At 36.2% G+C, this 22,863-nt stretch overlaps 1 protein-coding gene across 1 annotated transcript in view; it reads right to left on the bottom strand.

The window, feature by feature from the left end:
- The window catches only part of syt3 (synaptotagmin III), a 67,893-nt gene that overhangs the window by 26,614 nt on the left and 18,416 nt on the right, over positions 1-22,863 (bottom strand). The window contains exons 4-6 of the mRNA XM_073840761.1: positions 11,000-11,404; positions 10,747-10,855; positions 7,804-7,983 (exon numbers count right to left, since the gene is read on the bottom strand). Coding sequence (XP_073696862.1) covers positions 7,804-7,983; positions 10,747-10,855; positions 11,000-11,404 — 694 coding nt within the window. The remainder of the gene's footprint in view (positions 1-7,803; positions 7,984-10,746; positions 10,856-10,999; positions 11,405-22,863) is intronic.

The raw sequence follows: 22,863 nt of genomic DNA, 5'->3' as shown, positions 1-22,863 counted from the left end.
CCCTAATGTGAATATAAAGACATGAATATTTGATGCGTAATGCAATGACTGTGGCCTCCAACACCGGACTTTATAAATAATCCAGAGCTTATTACGAAGCAAACCATAGGTCATTTCATGGCTAGACTGCAGCGGGGTTGTTGCGGTCTGGTGCCAAGCACAGCACGACCGTGAACTTCTGAAGCACGAGGCTCACCCAGTGTTTGTGCAGATGTAAATAAGAGAGGCGGGGGAACTTCTGTGGTTGCTAATCAGGCCTTGTTAGAATGTGTCTCTCAGTGTTAACAAATGCGTCACCCTTTCATTAGGACACTTAAACAAATCAGCAACACTGGGGGAGGCAGAACACAAGCAGAAATCCAATACGGACTCAGACTGACATGTCGATCATGAAGAATGTGCGATGACATGGTGCAAATCTCAACCAATCAGCATGGAAGTAAATAAATTCATCATGAGGTATTATCGTCCAATTTGTAAGCGACAAATTTAATCATTCATTATTGTACAATCATATCGAGACAAGGATTAAAGGGCTATTCACGCTGACAGCAATTTTAGGAGATTCATTTTCAAGGACAGCTGGCGATTTCCAGCAATACAAGCGACAGCAACCCAACTGATGTGATAAAGCTAAGCAGAGCTTGACTTGTGCAAATAAACAGTATGTGTCATATAGTTGATTTATACACTCCTGGCTCATAATGCATGGTTTTTCCTTCTGGAGAACCAGTGAGCGTTTGAACTTTCTGTAATAGTTGCGTATGAGTCCCTCAGTTGTCTCAATGTGAAAAGATGGATCTCAAAATCATACAGTCATTGTTGGAAAGGGTTAAAATACGCAAAACATGCAGGATAACCAAAGAATTTGTGAGACCTAAAGGATTTTTCTGAAGAACAGCAGGCAGTTTAACTGTTTAGGACAAACAAGGGACTCATGAACAACTAATATAACAATAACTAAAGAATCATAACAAGAAATGCACCACAATTTCCACAAAAAATATTAAGCAAGCAAATTAAAATAACTGTTCTCTGTTTTAACTTATTTTAAAAAGAAGTTGTGACGGCAAAGCTGAAATTTTCAGCAGTCATTACTCCAGCCTTCCAGTCCCAAATCCTTCATAAATGATTCTAATATCATATGCTAATTTGCTGCTCAACAAACATGTATTATTATTATTATTACAGTTAAAAGAGAAGTTTACTTTCAGAACAAAAATTTACAGATTATTTACTCATCCCCTTGTCATCCAAGATGTTCATGTCTTTTTCATTTCAGGATTTCTTTCCATATAGTGGACTTCTGTGGTGCCCGTGTGTTTGAACTTCCAAAATGGGGTTTAAATGAAGCTTAGAAGGGCTTTAAATGATCCCAGCCGAGTAAGTAGGGTCTTATTTAGCAAAACCATTGGTTATTTTCTACAATTTATATACTTTTTAACCTCAAATGCTCGTATTGTCAAGCTCTGCATCAACTCTAGTGTATTCCAGTTCAAGACAGTTAGGGTATGTCGAAAAACTCCCATCTCATTTTCTTCTCCAAATTCAAAATCGTCCTACATCGCTGTTTTACCTTTTTTTGTAAAACTCTCTTTGACTCTCTTTGCTTGCTCACTTTGTAAACACTGGGTCGGTACTTCTAATCTGCAGCAATGTAGTACAATTTTGAAGTTGAAGGAGAAAATGGGAGTTTTTTCTACATACTCTAACTGTCATGAACCCGGAATACAGAGCTAGACAAGACAAACATTTGAGGTAAAGGTGAGGAACATCGTTTTATTTCGCTAGATAAGACCCTTCTTACTCAGCTGGGATCGTTTAAAACCCTTTGAAGCTGCATTTAAACTGCATTTTGGAAGCTGAAACTCAGGGGCACCATAGAAGTCCACTATATGGAGAGAAATCCTGAAATGTTTTCCTCAAAAAACATCATTTCTTTACGACTGATGAAAGAAAGAACATCTTGGATGACAAGGGGGTGAGTACATTATCTGTACACTTTTGTTCTGGAAGTGAACTTCTCATTTAACTGTAATAATAATAATAAATGTTTCATGAGGAGCAAATTAACATAGAATCATTTATGAAGGATTATGGGACACTGAAGACTGGACTAATGACTGCTGAAAATTCCGCTTTGCTGTCACAGCTACTTTTTCAAATAAGTTAAAACAGAGAACAGTTATTTTAAATTGTAACTTGATCAAATTGATTGTCATTTTAATTGTAATCTGATCAAATAAATTCCAACCTACATAAGAATAATAGACTTCTTTAATACTATTTAAAATTCTAACTGAACCCAAACTTTCTGTGGAGTTTTTTTTTTAAATATAATTAGCATAATTAATGTAATTCTATTAACGTCCACAGAAAGTAGGTGGTAAACAAATCTCATCAATTGATAATCAAATGACGGGCACGAGATATAATGGCAATATGGTCAGGTGAGTTGTGTAAATGAACATTTTAAACATGATACAGATGCCATGAGGAGCACAGAAATCACCACTGCAGGTGCAAACAGTGATTCACTCTCTGAAATCAGTGGACAGCGGTTGAGCCGGACCATCTACTAGCAACCAACGACACAGAGACACTGAAATTTCCTGCGATTTAATCGCTGTCAGCATGTGCGGCCCAAAAGACATACTTGCTAATAGTAAAATTACATCAGATTGCAAAATAAGATACTTGTTGACATTTCAAGTTCGAGAAAATAATCCCAGATGCATTTTGAGCTGTCCAGTCTAATATACATTATATCAGTTTAGCGGAATTAGAAATGAATCTCACGGCAAGTGGCATGCAGCACAACAGCACACTTTAAATCAGGCTGGTCTTTAGAAACGTACAGTGCCATTAGCACTCAGGGCTATAATTGAAAATGACAGGCTCTGTCTTGCCCACATTAGAGTGAGCATTTAAACCCACCCCATACCCCCCCACCCCAGTCATGTGTTGCACCAATGGCTTTTCATTATTCAGTGACAGGCTCCTTCCCCCCCATCTTTACAATATCACTGCGAAACAAAACAAGACCTCAAACAAAAGTCATGCACATGCTGTCTGAAAGCGCTCGTCCGGAAAATGCAATGATCGGCACTCAGCTGGAATCTGACAAATAGATGGATAAATTAAAATAATAATAAAACAACATTCAGCTCCAACCCTCACAGACAATGGGTTAGAAATAGCTGCTATTCCCTCCGCTCCGCATGTGCTATCGGCCTACTGCTGCGCTGATAGGAAGCTACGTCCCACCGGATGCGACTCTGACTGACAGTGTCAACCTGCCTGCTATTCCCAAAATGGTTGTAGCTGTGACATATTCGCATTGATGTATTGCAAACGCAACAGCATAGCAGGAGGTGTGATGATGTCAATTAAACACACACGGGGACGAGAAACAATCTTGGCCGCTAGCAAACGCTGAGTAACATTTCCGCTTGTATTCGCTTTATAAAAGAAATCGGAATTCTGTTTGTTTACTCATACTAGAGGTGGGCGAAAAGAACCCAAAAAATGTTTTGGTTCAACCTTAATGTTATGAAGCTACGAGGATACTTTTTGTGTTTAAAGAAAGCAAAAACAACGACTTCATTCAAAAATTTCTTCTTCTGACACGGAAGGGAAGAAATTGTTGAATAAAGCTGTTATTTTTGTTTTCTTTGTGCACAAAAAGTATTCTCATATCTTTATAAAATTAAATTTGAACCATTGATGTCACATGGACTCTTCTATTGATGTCTTTCTGGGCCTTAAACATGCTAGTTGCATTGCTGTCTACACTCTTAAAAATAAAGGTGCTTCATGATGCCAAAGAACCTTTAACATCTGAAGAGCCTTTCTGTTTAACAAATGGTTCCTTGTGGCGAAACAATGTTCTTCAGATTATGAAAAGGTAAGAAAGATGGTTCTTTAAAGATCCTTTGACTGAACGGTTCTTTGTGGAACCAAAAAGGGTTCTCCTCGCATCGCTTGAAGAACCTTTTAAAACACCTTTATTTTTAAGAGTGTATGCATGGTCAGAAATAGGGCTGGGAACATATATTTTTCAAGATTAGATGTTTGTCGGTGGTGTTCAGGATCAATCGACATCGCCCCTATCAGTCATCTGTCCTTATGTGGGCAGTGAAACATATATTATGTACACTAATGTAACAGGCTATTGCTAGCAAGTGGATAACCACGTCTCTCTAGAGGCTCCGAATAATGCGTTGTTCGTTTTCCGAGCCTTTCCGAATACGGATTTACTATTTAGGTACATCCCTACTTCCCATAATAACAAAAGATCAATTATTAATAGAATATTTTTCCAAACACTTGCCCTCGCTGAAAATGGGGCAGGATGTTTTTGTTTTTCGTCCTCAATTGCTATTGCTGTTTTGTTCCGACAACATCATGCTATTATTATTATTATATTAACTAGAACATCTTTTTTGAAATTTGTGAATCAATGTTACAAAAAAATACTATACTGCTATAATGATGAAATCTAATGAAAGACAAATTTAACAAATATAAAAATACAAAATACCCATGTGTGTGTGTGTATATATATATATATATATATATATATATATATATATATATATATATGAGCAATATCACACGAGTAGACTTGAGATATGGCTGTATATCGACACGGTTGTGATTCGCCGTAGGCATATACACACACATATACACACACACATATATATATATATATATATATATATATATATTATTTATTTAGATGTGTGACCCTAAACCACAAAACCAATTACAAAGGTCAATTTTTTTGAAATTCATGATTTATACATCATCTGAAAGCTGAAAAAAATAACCTTTAAATTGATGTATGTTGGGATAGGACAATATTTGGCAGAGGAATCTGGAATCTGTTTTTGGTTATATTTATGGTAGGAAGTTTACAAAATATCTTCATGGAACCAAGGTTATTATAGTTTTGCTTTTTAAAGGTCCCATATTGTACACATTTCTGGAGGTTTATTTTAGTTGTTGATGTCCTTAAGAATATATATTTGCGGTATAAGTGCCAAAATCCATCTCAATATATTTTTACAGCTCCTTTTTTAGGAGCTCTTTCAAAAACAGGTCGATTTTGGCCCATCTAATTAATATTCATGAGCCTCTCTTCTGATTGGCCTGTTGTTTTCTGAGTGACGCACAACCAGGCCAATCACAGGTAACTACGGTCATGTATGCTGTAAGCGAGCTCAGAGCAATAGAGAGAGCTGATACTCAACAGGATATTTCAGAATGATCATTAATGTTTTTTCTTTTTCAAACACCGAATGCAGTAAGCTACATAACTGTTGCTTCAGTAAAGCCCCTTTCACAATGCGCGCTGATTCTGGAAAATTACGGGAACGAGCGCTGTGTGAACAAAAGCCAGAGACATACAGGCAGTGTTGTAGTGATGATGCACGTTATCAAGCGACTCTTCACGACAAAAAATATGTGCAAAGTGGAATGAAGCGGCGATCGGACAGAGCCAGCTCCGCACTATCAGCGCTGAAGCAGTTTGTTCAGGTTAGTTTCAGTTTAGTGAAACGTACGCGTCGCATTACATCTCACATCCAAACGTCACATGTCTTTATGGGTTGTGTGTAAAGCACGCACAGATTCCGGAAAACAACTGTGAATGAACCAAATCAAACAACTCCGGAACAAATCATGGGACACATTATCCGTGTATTTACCGGAATCGCTGTGTGAAAGAGGCTGAAGTTGATGTGCCAGTGGTCTCTTATATTCATGTTGTTCTGAAGCCTGTGTAATGATCGTAGCTTGACATCTATCGACTGAACAGGGTTTTCTCCACTTGTTTTCGTGTTGTTGTTGCTCAATAAAGGAATGGATGCCTTGTTGTCTGGGTTTGACTAAAGGAGGGTGGGACGGTGGTTGGCGCTCGGGGCGGTGACTTGAGTCGATCGGACGTCACATCGTTACGGAAGTCACAGCAGCTCATGAAAATGAACAGCTACTTTAAGCAGGCTGTGTGCAGTTTACTGTGGATTGACTGTTTTGAAACTCATATGGTAGTTACATAGCCCCTAGACCTTAGTTATCATGAAAAAAGCCAGGAAATTTTGATTTTGACAATATGGGACCTTTAAAATATGTTTTATTTTAATATAGTTTTCAAATTTGCAATAAAATCTAGTTTCGTTTTTATTTTGTGAACACATTTCTATTTAGTTTTTATATAGTTTAGTTTTAGTTTTAGTCTCTGTGTCAGCGGCAGATTTGAATGTTCAGTAAGACCTTTTTAAAAGTTTAATAGACAATCTATGAATCTCGATCTTTCAACAATTAATCAGCTATAGTATATTGGTTTGATTGCTAGTGTTCCATAAAAAAAATCAATAATTTTGCCTAAAACTGATGAAGTAGCCTTGATTTAATGCGGGTGCTGTTATCATTTTTCCGCCATGTGATGAAAAAAAAATGATTTCGAAAATGTTTATTTATTTTAGATAATTATTATTTTATTTCAGTTAGTTTTTCAATAAAAGTTGTTAGTTTAGATTTGTTTTAGTTTTTCATTTATTTTGACGTTTTTATTTTATTTCAGTTTAGGAAAATGTTTTCAATCGTTTTCATCTTAGCTTTATCTTTTGTTTACGAAAATAACCTTGCATGGAACATGCTATTTACTTCGATAATCGATAATTTTGACAGATACAATTTTTTCCCCCACCCCTAGTAAGAAAGCTCTCGGATTTCTTAATGTGTCTTCTGAAGATGAACGAAGGTCTTAGAGGTTTGGAACAACATGAGGATAAGTAATAAATGACAGAATTTAAATTTTTGGGTGAACTATCACTTTAACTGGTATGGCTTAAAAAATATGCAAATGTGACTGCAACATTATTTTAGTGTCTGCTAATCCAAAATCTAAATGGACAAAATCTAGATTGACAAAGTTCTACCAGTTTATCGTGTCTACCATAATATTGCCCATCCCCAGGTCACCTTGATTGTTTTAAACCCTCTTTCTACCGAGCTCAAAAGATGTTAGGATGTCTAAGTCGCTCCTTTCTGTAAAATGAAAGTGAAGGGTGACCACGGCTGTTCATTATATGTAAAAGAGCAGCTTAGACAATCTCCTAAACATCTCCTTATTTGTTCCACAGACGAAAGAAAGAAAAGGTTTGAGACAACACCTATTTTTAGGTGAACTATCTCTTTAATTTAGAAGCTTTCCATTCGACGCACACAAGCAATCGTGACACTCACAGTAAAACGTAATAGAGCGATAATGTAACGAACAGGGACAGAGGTGTCAAATCATTTATTTGAACTACTCCTTATGTGTAAGGAATGAGATATCAATCTCAACTCACCCATCTTCATCTCTTTCTCTCCTTCGGCCTCCTCTGTAATTCTGGCCGTAACACAGTGCTGTGTTATTATGTGTTGACAGGCTGTGCTGTTTAAAGTGGCTGGTCATATATAATTCATGAGTGAAACAGCCTCTCCTTCCTTCATTTCTCAAACATCAGCACTTTCCACCATTCTAATGTCCCTCTGCGTGACGGCAAAATAAAGGACCCGGCCTGACGTGCGAGGGCTGCCCACGACCGGCCTGACTATAACTCATTGTGCTGACTGCAACTCCCCTGCTTCTTTCTCCAGCTCGCCTTTTCAATTGTGAGCCCTGCCGATGAGATCTATTTATAACCCACTGATGTATTGAGAGGCATGGATCCACATTGTGTGACAATTCCATACGAGATGCGTCCCTGTGGGGAGAGGAGGTAATGACGGGATGGATCCGAGCGGACTCACTTGAAGGCGTAGCGCAGGAGGAAGCTGATTTTGCCGCAGGTGTCTTGCTTGCCATCCCCCTGGTCTCCCTGGCGCAGCCGGTAAAGTTCTGGTTTGATCTGCCCGATGCTGGTCAGCTGCTCACTCTTCTCCTCACCATGGAAATCAGGGCTGGAAAGCTGGTGAGTCATGGGCTTAGGCCTGGAGAGAGACCAGAGGGTGAACACACTCACACATGCGCATGTATAGACAAACATAGTGTCTGGTAGGGGTTCAGCCAAGAATAAAAACAAGGCCTAATTGAACCTTTTAATTTTTTTTGCAGTGCATTGCATTGCATTTTAATTTTTAAATAATTCTGATTACTAATTTTAAAAGGGAAAAAAAATAATGCAAATTAAAATATATATATTTAAATGTCAAGCATATTTGTTGCATTGCCTTTAATTTAAGCTAACTGAAATTATAATTTTACCATAGTATGTTACAAAAAAATACTGTAGTGTCTTCTAATGAAAGACAAATTTCACAAAACCCGGAAGTAAAATAGCCATGTGTTTAATTGTATAACAATATAAAGCCTGTTTTATTTTATTTTTATGCAATATATAATATATATGACAATATAATTTATTTATACATTTCTTTCTTTTTTTAATGTGGGGTCATAACCATGCTTTCATGAAATTCACCTAGTAAGGCTTTTGTATCAGCACAATTGCTAATAATAAATGTTTTCTGAGCATTAAGTCAGCATATGTGACCCTGGACCACAAAACCAGTCTTAAGTCGCTGGGGTATGTTTGTAGCAATAGGCAAAAATACATTGCATGGGTCAAAATTATTTATTTTTCTTTTATGCCAAAAATCATTAAGGAACCAAGTAAAGTTCATGTTCCATGAAGATTTTTTGTAAAATTCCTACTGTAAACATATCAAAATGTAATTTCTGATTTGTAATATGCATTGTTAAGAACCTAATTTGGAGAACTTTAAAGGTGATTTTCTCAGTCTTTTTGATTTTTTTGCATCCTCAGATTTCTGATTTCAAATAGACGTATCTCAGTCAAATATTGTCCTATCCTAACAAACCATACATCAATAGAAAGCTTATTTATTGATGGTCAAATTGAACCTTATGACTGGTTTTGTGGTCCAGGGTCACATATTATAATGATTTCTGAAGGATCATGTGACACTTAAAACTCAAGTAATAATGTTGAAAATTCAGCTTTGCCATGATAGTAATAAAATACACTTGAAAAAACATTTAAAATATACATAATACTGTTATTCTAAACTGCAATAGTATTTCACAATATTAGACAATATCATAAAAAAACATTTAAAGTCTGTGTAAAGCAATATTTCGTTCACTATGTGTCAAAAGCTTTTTAACAGTAAGATATGTTTTTAAAGAAGTCTCTTCTGCTCACCAAGCCTGCATTTATTTGATCCAAAGTACAGCAAAAACAGTATCATTTTGAAATATTTTTATTTTGAAATACATTTTAAAATGTAATTTATTCCTGTGATTTCAAAGCTGAATTTTTAGCAACGTTACTCCAGTCACATGATCCTTCAGAAGTCGTTCTAATGCTCTGACTTGCTTCTCAAAAAACATTATTATTATAATGTTGAAAACAGCTAAGTGTTTTCTTTGATAAATAGAAAGTTCAGAATAAAAGCATTGATCTAAAATAGAAACCTTCTGTAACATTATAAAAAAAATGTCTTTTGAATCACTTTTGCATTTAGGGCATACTTGCTATATGTGACCCTGGACCACAAAACCAGTCTTAAGTCGCTGGGGTATATTTGTAGCAATAGCCAAAAATACATTGTATGGGTCAAAATTATTGATTTTTATTTTATGCCAAAAATCATTAGGAAATTAAGTAAAGATCATGCTCCATGAAGATTTTTTGTAAAATTCCTTCTATAAATATATCAAAATGTAATTTTTGATTAGTAATATGCATTGTTAAGAACTTAATTTGGACAACTTTAAAGGTGATTTTCTCAGCATTTTGATTTTTTTGCACCCTCAGATTCCAGATTTTCAAATAGTTGTATCTCGGCCAAATATTGTCCTATCCTAACAAACCATACATCAATTGAAAGCTTATTTGTTGTGCTTTCATATGATGTATACATCTCAGTTTTGTAAAATTTAACCTTATGACTGGTTTTGTGGTCCAGGGTCACATATAAGTATTAATTTCTATAATTCCTTTCCCATAAAAAATGCTGATCTTTACATCTTTCCTAAATCCTAAAAAAAATTTACTCAACTGTTTTAAATATTGATAATAATAATAATAATAATAATAATAAATGTTTTTTGAGCAGCAAATCGGTATATTAGAATGATTTCTGAAGGATCACGTGACACTGAAGACAGAAGTAATGATGCTGAAAATTTAGATTTGATCACAGGAATAAATTTTAAAATATAGTCCAATACAGTAGATAGCAGTTATTTTAAATAGTAAAAATATTTCACAATATTACTGATTTTATTGTATTTTCAATCAAATAAATGCAGGCTTGGTGACCAGAAGAGAATTAAAAAAAAAAAGAATCTTACTGTTCAAAAACTTTTGACTGGTAGTGTATGTGTTCTGGGTTTGCCACACAGAAAAATGAGTTATTAACCACCCAGCCAAATTTGAATGTTGAAAAAGGCTAAGTAAATTAAATAACATTAAAATAATGTTAAATAATGTTTAAAAAAAATCAAATGCTGGGGGTGTGTTTAGAAACAATTCTCAGAATTGCCTTTACACAGACTTTAAACAGCAGGCATTTTGAAAAGAAAAAAACACTAAATTTTACTTCAATTCAATTCGGCACACATACCGCAAGACACAAATCACACACTCACTCCATCATCCTGTAACACACTCATACACACACAGAAATAGAAAGCACAGACAGGAACAAGAAGAGAAGGTCACTGACCTGGTGGTGACCTGCTGCTGGGAGTGGGCATTGGGCAGGTCTTTCGCAGCTGAGCCTCCTTCTGTTGCTGGGGGCAACTCGGGAGACGTCTGGCTCAACTTAAGGTTTGCTGAAAAAGAGGGAAACCATAAGCCATAGAAAAGATGAAAGGGGTAGTTTAGAGAATGGAGTATAATTAACAACAATTTACTGCCTCTTAGGTCTCACAAAGGGTAAAATAGTGCTTCTGAGTACACAGCAGACGTCTGCTCACCAGCATTGTTGGGATAAGAGTCCATGTCTAGGTAAGAATGCTCCTGCATCTCCTGCGGACCCCCAACCACACCCCCCACTACCAGCCCCCCTCCGGCCTCCACCCCCATTAGGTCGGAGAAATGGGGGTGATGCTGACCATGCTGCGAGAGCGAGGGGTACAGCGAGGAAGAGGAGTGAGTATCTTTCCTCTGCAACAGGGGAGGAAGGAGTGCAGAGCTCCCTCCACCTCCGACCCCACCCAAACTGGCCCCGCCGGGCAGGAGCCCCGACGTCAAGCTCAGACCCCCGCCTTCCTTATCTCTCCACGGCAACCAGCACAGCTTCCAGGAGACGAAGAGAGAGACAGAGAGCAGCACGATGCCACAGAAGGTTACAATGACGGAGAGCAGACTCACTGAGATCTCTGAAACAGAGAGAGAGAGGGAGGGAGAGAGGAGAGGAGAGAGAGAGTTTGATTTATTACAACCTTGAGAAGTAACAAAAATCCGAAGGAATTTAATGATTCTAGTTCAAATTCCAATGAATGCTTCCGGTTCCTTTATAATTACATTAATGATTCTTTTAGGACTTGAATAATTGGTCTCAACTATATACTAAACACATATACTTTAGGGCTGGGTAAAAATATTGATTTCTTGATTTTAACTGATTCACATTTTTACGAAATGATATTCTTAAAATGAAGAATCGATTAGTCTAGCCTGTTTTCAGTTAATGAACAGAACACTGTAGCGCAATCCCATCCAATAAATCGCAATAAGCTTTGTGCTTTGTTACTTTTGATATAAAACAAAGTCTTAGAATTACAATTCTGTCCATTTTATTACAGTATTCAAACAATAAATGCCATTTTGGCACTGTTTAATGTAGAGTGACATATCGCTGTAGCGCTTTAGTTCAAGAGAAGTTGCTTGTGAACTGATCGTCTCCTCCACTTTAATACAGTTTCAGCACGAAATAAACATGAATGAACATCCGAAGGCATGTTAAAAGAAACTGAAATCTGTATCCTGTCTCATGTAATCGCTCAATCAGTGTTTCAACAGGTTGAAGGGGTTGCAGGCGCTCCGCTTCGCGTCATGCCTAACAACGCCCTTCAGCCGTGATTTATTCACGATACAGCACGACCTCTCGTACCTTATTGCTTAAGTACCAACTGACTCTCATGTATATTTTACAGCATTAGTTGAGAGATTTTTTTTTTTTGCCATTTACTGTTCCTGATATATATCCAATATATATAAATTTAGTGTGAAAACCCAGCCCTACTAGTTATAAAAAAGTAAGAAATTAACACTGCAGGCAAAAATGCAGTTTTTTCATGCACCTGTCAAGTTTGAGATTTTGGGCTTTTTAGTTTTTCATAAAGTGTTTTTTCAGACACTTTAAAAGAAAACATCTAAAAGACACTGTTAAGTGTCTCTTTTATTGCACTTTATCTTTTTGTGTCAATATATTTCAATTACAAGGCCGTTTTCTCAAAATTAGTTTTTTTTTCTCCTACACTGAGCCATAAATCTCCTCTTCAGTAGCACTTACACCAAACTTTACATTTTTATTCCTGTCTGTATCTTGATGGTTTTTACAGAGGGTTTTGTTCATATATAACTGATCATCTCCTCAGCTTTAATACCAGTTTCAGCATGAAATAAACATGAATGAACATCTGAAGGCATTTTAAAAGAAACCAAAAACTATATCCTGTCTCATGTTATCACTTAATCAGTGTTTCAACAGACTGTAAACAATGTCACATAACGTCACATTTACCTCAGAAAAAAACATATTAAGTGACCGTAAACTCATTAGTCGGCTAGAAAAATTAACTTTGGAGAGCTAAATATATACCATATAACATTTGTTTAAATTTTTACTGTTCTTCAGTGTTTAATTTATGTGAGAATAAATACGTCAGTTTTTTATGACAGCCACTATTTTATATTTCAAAAAATGAAATGGACTAAAAATGTAATTTTGTAATTGTAACTGTATTATTATAAAAATGTAATTAAGTGTAATTTAAGCATTTCATTTCAAATCAGCTCATTTTAACCTTCAACCTTTAACCTTGAGAACATTTGGCATATACTGTATCTGATTTATATTAAAAAATAATCAATATTGAATCTAATTTAAAATCGAATTGCAAGCTTGTGAATCGTAATCGAATTAAATGAAAACCCAGCTTAAATACTATTTATTAATAAAGCAAGACATTTAATGATTCTGGTTCAAATTCTAATAAAAGCTTCTGGTTCCGGATAATTACAGCAATGATTTTTTAAGACTTAAACAATTGATCCTAACTATATACTAAAGACAAAACTAAAACTAAATAGAAAAAGTAAGAAATTTAATGATTCTGGGTTAAATTGCACTGAACGCTTCTGGTTCCTTAATTATTCTAATGATACTTTTAGTACTTGAATAATTGGTCCTAACTATATACAAAGCAAATATACTAAATCAAAAAATATTAAATACACACACACACACACACGTGTGTGTGTGTGTTATTGTTTTATAATGTTATTATTAATTTTGTAACATTTAGTTTTTTTAAATAAAGTTCCTTTCAAAACAGCTCAGAATTAGAGCCCTGCACGGGCCTTAAATCTAAGCCCTAGCCCGGCCCTGGCCCGAAACGCACAGGCTGTAGCCCGGCCCGTGTCCGACAGCTTATCAAAAATTTTGGCCCAAGTCCGACCCGAAGCCCGTCTTTTTTTCCGCCAAACAGCTTATACTGTTACAGCCATTAAAATAGACCAGATTCGTATTTAATAGAAAGTTTATGTTTTTTCGTTTTTTTTTTTTTTTTATCAGAACAATTTAGAGAAATGTTTGGAGTTTTTTGTTTGTTTGTTTGTTTGTTTTTTAAATGTAAGTTTTAGTTTTTTAAGTGACATCGATATCCAAGCGGTATGTGGTCCACAGTGAGTTTACTCAATTTAACCTATATTTCAAATCAACACTTGACTAGTCTACAATGCAATCCACAGATATAAAACAAACATCAATATATCGCAATGTTAGATTTAAAGTTTATTATCACCATCTCAGAACAAAGGCATTTCAAACTGGGCAGGCAGCTCTGCTGCGCAAAACCGGAACATACAAAGTCGCAGTGGTAAAGTAAACGAATAATGAACAAATATATAAAGAATAAATAATAATATAGAAAACTTCAAAAACACAACTTTACCACGTGGCTGAAAATCTCTGTGCTGCGCAGAGTATGTAAGCGGAGTGGAGCGGCAACAATTTCCCCCCGCGCTCCTTGCATTTAATAATCGCTCTGCTCCAGCTCCACTCCTCGCTCACTGATATCAGAAACACCGCTCCGCGTCAAAAAATAAATAAATAAATAAATAAATAAGTATGTGTGAAATGTAACAGTCCTGTTCATAAAATATAATAAAATAAAATAACAGGAGATTTTCAAACATAGTGTGCAATATTTGTTCCGACCAGCGACCACAGCTGATAATTGTCAGCATTAAAAGAGTATGCTGCTTTATCCAGTGCAAAGTTTGTAATGAAAATAATACGTTTTGTCAGTTATTTTACCTACAGATCACACTATTTCTGATTTGAGTGATCCATCTCTATCAAGCTGAACACGTTTAACATATGATTTCCTGCTTAATGTGCAGTTATATTATGGACCATTGGCATGAATTGTACTCATGATGGAGCGGTGGTGGGGCGCTCTTGAAGAGAGTGAAAACCATGACGCTCCGACTTTTAAAAAAATCCGCTCTTTCCTCCATTCAAAATCACACCGCTCCACTCCGCGCTCCGCTCATACTCTGCTATGCGCGAGTTAGGCATCACTGGCGCTTCCGGGGACGCACGCATTAAATCTCATTAAACTTTTTTTTTTTTTTAATTTTTTTTTCTAAAGCAGGCCCGAAGCCCGATATGCGTGCAAGTTATGACGTGAAAATTGGCCCGAAGCCCGGCCCTAGCGGCAAAAAAAAGTCGGGCCCCGACGGGCTCGGGCTCAAATGCAGGGCTCTACTCAGAATGTCAAAAGTAAAACATATACAATGCATACAAAAACATGTGCACAAAACTAATCCTTTAGAGCAATTTGTAATAACTAGAAATATTTATATTTAATAGTTATTGATATTTCAAAATTTCAGATTGCTATTCCATTTACTTACGTACCACAAGCACACAGTAGGCATTCTTGGTTTATGTCGAGTTGTGGTTCAGTGATCGATTCAGTCAGTGAGTGAGTCATTAGACTGATTCAAACTGACAACTCACTGGCCTTTTTGACCAGTTCATTATAAAGAACACATTTTGTGACTACATCCTGCTCTCAAAAATCCTACCCTGCTGGGACCCCAAAGCTATATTAGAACTTCTCTTGGGTACTCGAGTGAGTGCCTGATTGAAAAAAAAAAAAAAAAAACCTGCAGTATCTGTTTATACATGCTGCCTCTTTTATTTTTGACTTCTCTTGTCTATTTATTATATGTGTACAATTTTGCCACCTTTCTCTCTCATCACATTCAATTCACATTGCAAACTCATAACTCTGCTATAATAACCTTATTTCTTTTTTATAGCACCGTAGATTCAGTAGCACTTCAGATGAATGCAGACGTTCAAGAACCATTAATGGAAACGAGCATCATGGAAATCAATCTGTTACGGTATTTTTTAACATGCAACTCAGTTAGTTCTCAGTTCCCAACTCTAGGTAACAAGCTTGATTGCATAACCTGGGAGGATGAACACAGAGACATTTGAAAAGAAAAATGTGCAAATGAGGTAGCGTTGGCAGACAGATGCTGCGCTTAGGGAATGACTGGGAGAAACCGAAGGAAGTGCAGAGAGAGAGAGAGAGAGCGTGAGAGAAAGGATCAGAAGAAGAAAAAGGAAAGGAGATGGTGCATTGTGCCTGTAAATTACCACCGGCTCTCCCAACATTCACTAGCTCTTATCTGAATACAAAGCCAAGAAAACGATGGATTTATTTCCAAGCAGAAAAAGTGTCAATGCCAATGACAATTTCCACAAAGATGTCCTCTAAACTGTGATTAAGCCTTATGACTCTGTCTCTCACAGAGTATGAGCTTTCAATCATGCGGCCTTTAATAACAATTTCTAAGTGTGTGCATGAGTGAGTCACTTGAAAAAATGAGACTCTGGCAACTCCGTTTCAGCACCAGACTGAGGAGAACAGCTACTCTCCAACAAGGAGGGACAAACAAGTGCCTGCCAATCAAGGAAAACAAAGGGCCTGTCTGTCAGCCTGACTCTCCAGAGCTCTATTCAGATCTCACACCCACTGAGTTCCTCCACTTACCCTGCACTCACTTCCTCAGACGCAACTCCCACCAGCTCTAAAAGCCCCCGGGGTGGTTCTACCTTGAGCTACTCTGTAATTTCTATTATGTAAGGAGGTTATATCGTATGACTATCAGCTCGCCCTTCATTTTCCTTTCCGTCGTGCCGTCTTTCTCAGTTTTTGTTCCACCATCTTTGCTTCTGTTTTCCTCCACGCATTGCTCACACATTCGCAGGTCTCCAAAGAATCAGTCTGGGCTGGGCAAAATTCAGAATTGGCTTGCATTCAATTTATAATTTAGAATTTTAATTGAATTGGCTACGTCTCACAGGATGTTGGAATGGAAGTTAAACTGGAATAACAGGAAGAAAAATTCTTTGGATTGCAAACAGAGGGATTTCAGTAATCCAACATAAAATGAGAAAGAAGAAAAAACGTAGCACGTGGAAGCCTTTGGTAAATCTGAATATCGTGAGAAACTGCGCTCTTTCACCACGGTTCAAAACGTGAGAGCAGTTTATAATGCATTAATTTAGTAATACATATACAAATTCTAAATAAGTTAGGTTATGATCATACTGTAAAACATGCTGTAAAAATCTCTTTTTAATATTTCATATTTGTGCACATATATTTAATATACAGTTATAGTTTTACATTTAAAATATTTAAAATTATATATTTTTTTATGTAAAATTACAATTGTATATGAACTATGGATATGCTATGATTAGCCTACATAATATTCACATATGCTGTTCATATAGGACATATTATATTAGCGCTACAGTACAGCATGAAATACAATGTAAACCTGTAACATTTTACATAACATTTACCTATATTAACCTACAATTCTGACTTTTTTTATATTTTTTATATTTAGTTTATATCTCCTAGTTGGATTTATAGCTTGATTTAACTCAACAATAGTAAATTTGTCAATTCTAAGAAAAAAACAAAAAACAAAAGTGTGGGACATAAATGAAAAAAAAAGAGAATGTTGAGTTGATTTTTCTTATCAGAATTATAAGATATAATCTCAGAATTGTGAGAATAAAGTCAGAATTTTGAACTATAAACTCAAATTATTTTTTATTCTTTTATTCGGCTTCCATAGACTGCTACTTGAAAACGGTCATTTTCTTCCACCAAACAGGCTCCACTCACAAAAATGACCTTATTTCTTGCTTCAAATGAACCCCAAATAGGTTGGAATTTACCATTAATATGTACAATAAATTAACCTTTTTATAAAGGTTGAATAAATCATTAAATAACAAACATTTTTAATACACATTACACATTTTATATTGCTTAATAAATATTTACCTTTTGATTATTTCTGATGCCTAGTAATTATGTGACTGATTTTTATTTTATAGCCTATTTTACCTTTATTTTAAGCCAGCCATATAGTAATTATTAAACAACAGTTGAGTTAAATAAAACTACCCAGAAGGTTGGATTAAACATTTAACCCAGCTCTGGGTTGTATTTAATCCAGCATTTTTTTAGAGTGCAGTAAATGTATAAAGATTGTAAAAAGATGCAAATCCAAATCTGAATTATCAGCTGTCTTTTACAATGTAAAACCCTATGTCTTAGACAGAATCCTAAGGTTAAAAATAGTACATTTTTTCTGTTTCACCTCATTACTGTACGCTTGACAGCATTAATACCCTTCAGTAATAGTGCACATATGGGCCATACTATAAGCCAACAATTATGAAATTTTGATTTCATTTCTGAAACCTTTGCATGACTGCATACAGGCACAATCTCTTCTTCTCTCAGGAAAGACATCATGCTTTCCATCCTCACCTTACACCATGCACCTTCACCATTTGTCGCCTTCGCCTCTGCTATGCCCTCCTCCTTTCTACCCCTCCATCTTACTCCTCTCCTTCCACCCCCCTCACCTCTTGCTGTTTCTCTTCTTCCTTTCTCTGTACTTTCCGTCTCACTTTGGTGAATAATTTATCAGTCTCTGTATGTCATTAATCACTACTTGTTCAAAGATATGATCAGAGAGAGAGACAGAGGGAGGAGAGAAGGGACTGATCTGTCAGCTCGAAGAACAAGACGCAGATAGAGAGAGCGAGAAAAAAGGTAAATAGGAGGAGAAAACGGAAGAGAGTGAGACAGGAAAGGAGATCAGAGATGTGAATGGAGGAAGCGGAGACAATGGCGATGAAGCAGTGGTTCTCAATCTGTGATCTGCGGGTCACTTGAGTTTGTAAAGGATTTTAAAAAAGAAGCGAATAAACTAAATATAAATGACAAAATGCACCAAAATTATTTCAAGGATTAATTTACTTTCAGAATGAAAATCACCCCCATGTCATCAAAGATGTTCATGTCTTTCTTTCTTCAGTCGAAAAGAAATTAAGGATTTTTCTCCATATAGTGGACTTCAATGGGGATCAGCGAGGTGAAGGTCCAAACTGCAGTTTCAAAAGGCTCTACATAATCCCAGACAAGGAAAAATAGTCTTATGTAGTGAAATGATCTGTCTGATGATCTGATTTTCTAAGAAAAAGAAAAATGTATATACTTTTTAACCACAAATGCTCATCTTGCACTAGCTCGACTATGCGCATTACATAGTCACATTAGAAAGGTCATGCGTAGGCAGAAGTACAGACCGAACCGAAAGTACTGAAAGTCTATCAATTAAATTTTTTTTTAAGAAAATGACTCATTTCGCTAGACAAGACCCTTATTTTTCGGCTGGGATTGTGTAGAGCCCTTTGAAGCTGCATTAAACTGAAATTTGGACCTTTAATGCATCAATCCCCATTGAAGTCCACTATATGGAGAAAAATCTTGGAATGTTTTCCTCAAAAAACTTTCTTTGCATCTGAAGACTGAAAGACATGAACATCTTGGATGAAATGAAATTTTCATTCTGGAAGTGAACTTCTCCTTTAACTAATAATAAACTCATAACAGTGATTAATTGTATTAAAACTGCGGTAACATTTCTGTTGTATCACTTTCAATAACATTGCTACCTGTCATTTACCAGTGCATGTAAATGTTCAGTCCACTTCATTCAGGTTCATTAGCTACAAGACGTTAATTTTAATGAAATGTGAACAACGGCAAAATTATGGATTGCTAAAAGACAGGCTATTTTAAATCAGCCTCAAGTTTTAGGGCTATAAACCGAGAATAATTTATATACTACTTAAAAATGCAGGCAGCTGTTGTTTCTCCCCAGACCTGGAGTGTTAGGTGGGCCACAATTTTTGTTTTATTGTGGCCCACCAGCTGAAAACATTTGAGGACCACTGAGAAACTGTGAAAGTCCTTACTATGTTTTATGCCGTTTCTAGCTGGTCATAAATCAGTCACTAGTTAATGCAAGCTGGTCATCAGTTGTTGACAATAGCAACCATGATCCGAAAATCAACATGACCACTTCAAACCAAGAAAATGAGCAGCTAGGACCAGCAAATTTCAGGGTTTCTACAAATACAAACAACTGAAATGTAAGACATGTTAAGACCTTTTTAATACCACCTTATATGAAATTTAAGACCTAAACCTGTATTTAAAAAACACATATGTAATGTGTACATATATGTAATATTTACTGTGTTTAACGTAAAAAGAAAACTAAATTTCATCAATGTCATTAATGATATTTATTACTACAATTTACAGTGAACTTTTCATATCAGCAGACAATATTCCACACTAAATATCCCCACAAAAGTACACATCACTGAGATTTTTGGTGGTGTAATCAATTTTGTTTTGGAAAATCTGGAATCTGAGGGTGCAAAGGAATCAAAATATTGAGAAAATCACCTTTAAAGTTGTCCAAATTAAAGTTTTAGAAATGCATATTACTAATAAAAAATAAGTTTTGACATATTTATGGTAGGAAATTTACAAAATCTCTTCACGGAACATGATCTTTACTTGATTTTTGGCATAAAAGAAAAATCTATACTTTTGATCCACACAATGTATTTTGGTTTTGTGCTCCAGGGTCACATATCATGTTATAAATAAACTAAACATTTAAAATATTTACCGCAGTTTGTTTCTTCTGAGATTCTTTATGTGTGCTGTTACGCTCATTTGTTTTGAAGTCTCTTACAAAGAGACGGTGCGACCTTGATACCAGAAATACACTTTCTATTATCAGTCGCTGTTTACATTAAATGTATTTGAATCAGAAGAATCATTTTTGTGTTTCAATGCTTTGCTGGTTATTTCATTGTTACTCAAGTTTTAATTGGGCTGTTTGTTTGTCGGGCAAGTAAAAAACATCAAAAACATTTTAAATTAGCTACAAAGCTGGTGGTCAGCTAGCTGTAGCTCGTCCTATATGTATTATTATTTTATTTTTATTTTTTGAGAACATTATATACAGAAAAAAGGTAGTTTGACCTGTATTGTGCTACTGTGATTCTGTCTGATGACACGTGCTACTTTTTTTCGGTCTATCCAATGATTGTTAACAGTCATTAGGTCCATTATACTTAATTATTGTAGCGGTAATGTGACCAAAAAATATTTAAGACCCATCGAATCTGAATTTAAGACATTTTAAAGGCCTTTTATTAGGAAAACTCTATTTAAGACATTTTAAGACTTTTTAAGAACCCACGGACACCCTGAATTTCCAGTTTGGGACAATTAGAAACCACCTAAAACATATTCACTGCTTTTTCCATCCTTCAGTGGTTCACAAAATCTCAAACTTTTGTTGGTGGACAGCAGTAAAACAAAAATTGTGGACAACACATCACTCCAGGTCTGGGAGGAAACAACAGCTACCTGAATTTTTAAGTAGTATATCAATCATTTTCAGTTTGTAGTCTTGTAACTTGAGGCTGGATTGTAGCAATCTATAATTTTGTGCATTGTTCATATTTCACTGAAATGAATATCTTGTAGCTAATGAACTTGAATACAGTGGACTGAACATTTAGGTTCACTGGCATATAGTTCAATGGCAGGTAGTTATGCTACTGAAGTCAGACAACAGAACTGCTACCATGTCCCAAAACACAGCTGCCAGTTTTAAGTGGATTTTCTAGCAGGGAGCTGACAGAGAAAAGAATGAAAAGAAAAAACAAGGACATATCAAAGGAAGGGGGGAGGGGCCTGGAAGGAGCTAACAGATTAGTGTACATGTTGAAGCAGACACATCGGCTGACTGGTCAAGATAACACATTCACTCCACACGTCGAAGGTGAGGAAAAGAGAGAGATAGCGCCAGAGAGGGGTTAATAAAGTCCGCAAGCGTTCCCCTGTGAGAAAAACAGGCCTGGAAAAAAAGTGGACAGTGATGGAGGGAGAGAGAGAGAGAAGGATGGCTGGTGCGGGAGAGGCGGAACTGCAGGAATGAAAGATGTGGAGCCAAACAAACGGACACTGATGGAGAGAGAACTAAACACGGGAGGGGTTTGGGATTAGAAAGGTTAATGTATTGATCTGCTTGCAAAGAAAAAAGACTGTTCGGAAGCAGTATATCTGGGGAGGGAGTTTGATCTACAAACTCTGGGTTGGCTGAACCAGGAGGATCGGCGTTCTGCCCCGTCGCTAAGCTTTCATTTCATCTTGTCTCATAGACTTTTCCACACCATCACCACCACCTCCTAAAGAGATGGCTAGGGTTGCAGCAGCCCATCACAGACTCTTAACTGTGTACTTAATTTGGTTGCATCATTTCTTCTTAGAGCAAGAGCGGACAGTAATCCGTAAGCTGTCCATGCATAATGACAAAGATCGGTTTTTAATATTTGTGCAAATTTATTAAAAATAAAAACTGAAAAGATCCCGTTGCATAAGTATTCATACCCTTTTCTGGGACACTCAAAATTTAGCTCAGGAGCATTCATATTGCTTCTAGATGTTACTACACTTCGAGTGGAGTTCAACTGTGGCCAATTCATTTGAATGAGTCTGATTTAGAAAGGCACACACCTCTCAGAAAAGGTCTAACAGCTGAAAATGCATATCAGAGCAAAAACCAAGTCCTGAGGTCAAGATAACTGCCTGTAGAGCTCAGTGACAGACTTGTGTTAAGGCAATGATCTAGGGAAGAGTTCAGAAAAAAATCTGCTGCATTGAAGGTTGACAGAAGCATTATCCATAATGGAAGACGATTGGAACAACTAGGACTCTAGAAAATGTCTGCCAGCCCCCATCCAAGCTGACAGAGCTTGAGAGGTGAAAAGGTGAGGCAAAGAATGGCAGATAATTGCCAAATGCAGATGTGCAAAGCTTGTCACATCATACCCAAAAAGACTCGAGGCTGTAAAGGTGCTTCAGCTATGTACTGAGTTAAGGGTATGAATACTTATGCAATGTACTTATTTCAGTGTTTTATTTTTAATAAATTTGTAAAATTTGCAAATCTGGTTTTTGCTTTGTCATTATTATGGTGTATGGAGTGTAAATTGATGTGGGGAGAAACTAATTTAAAGCAGTTTAACATAATGCTGCAACAAAACAAAATGTGAAAAAAATGAAGGGGTGTGAATACTTTTGCAAGGCACTGTAGTACATAATGCCGATTTAAATATTTTAAA

The sequence above is a fragment of the Garra rufa genome, chromosome 1 (genome assembly GCF_049309525.1).
Source record: "Garra rufa chromosome 1, GarRuf1.0, whole genome shotgun sequence".
Lineage (NCBI taxonomy): Eukaryota > Metazoa > Chordata > Actinopteri > Cypriniformes > Cyprinidae > Garra > Garra rufa.
This window is presented reverse-complemented; position numbering and strand designations above follow the sequence as displayed.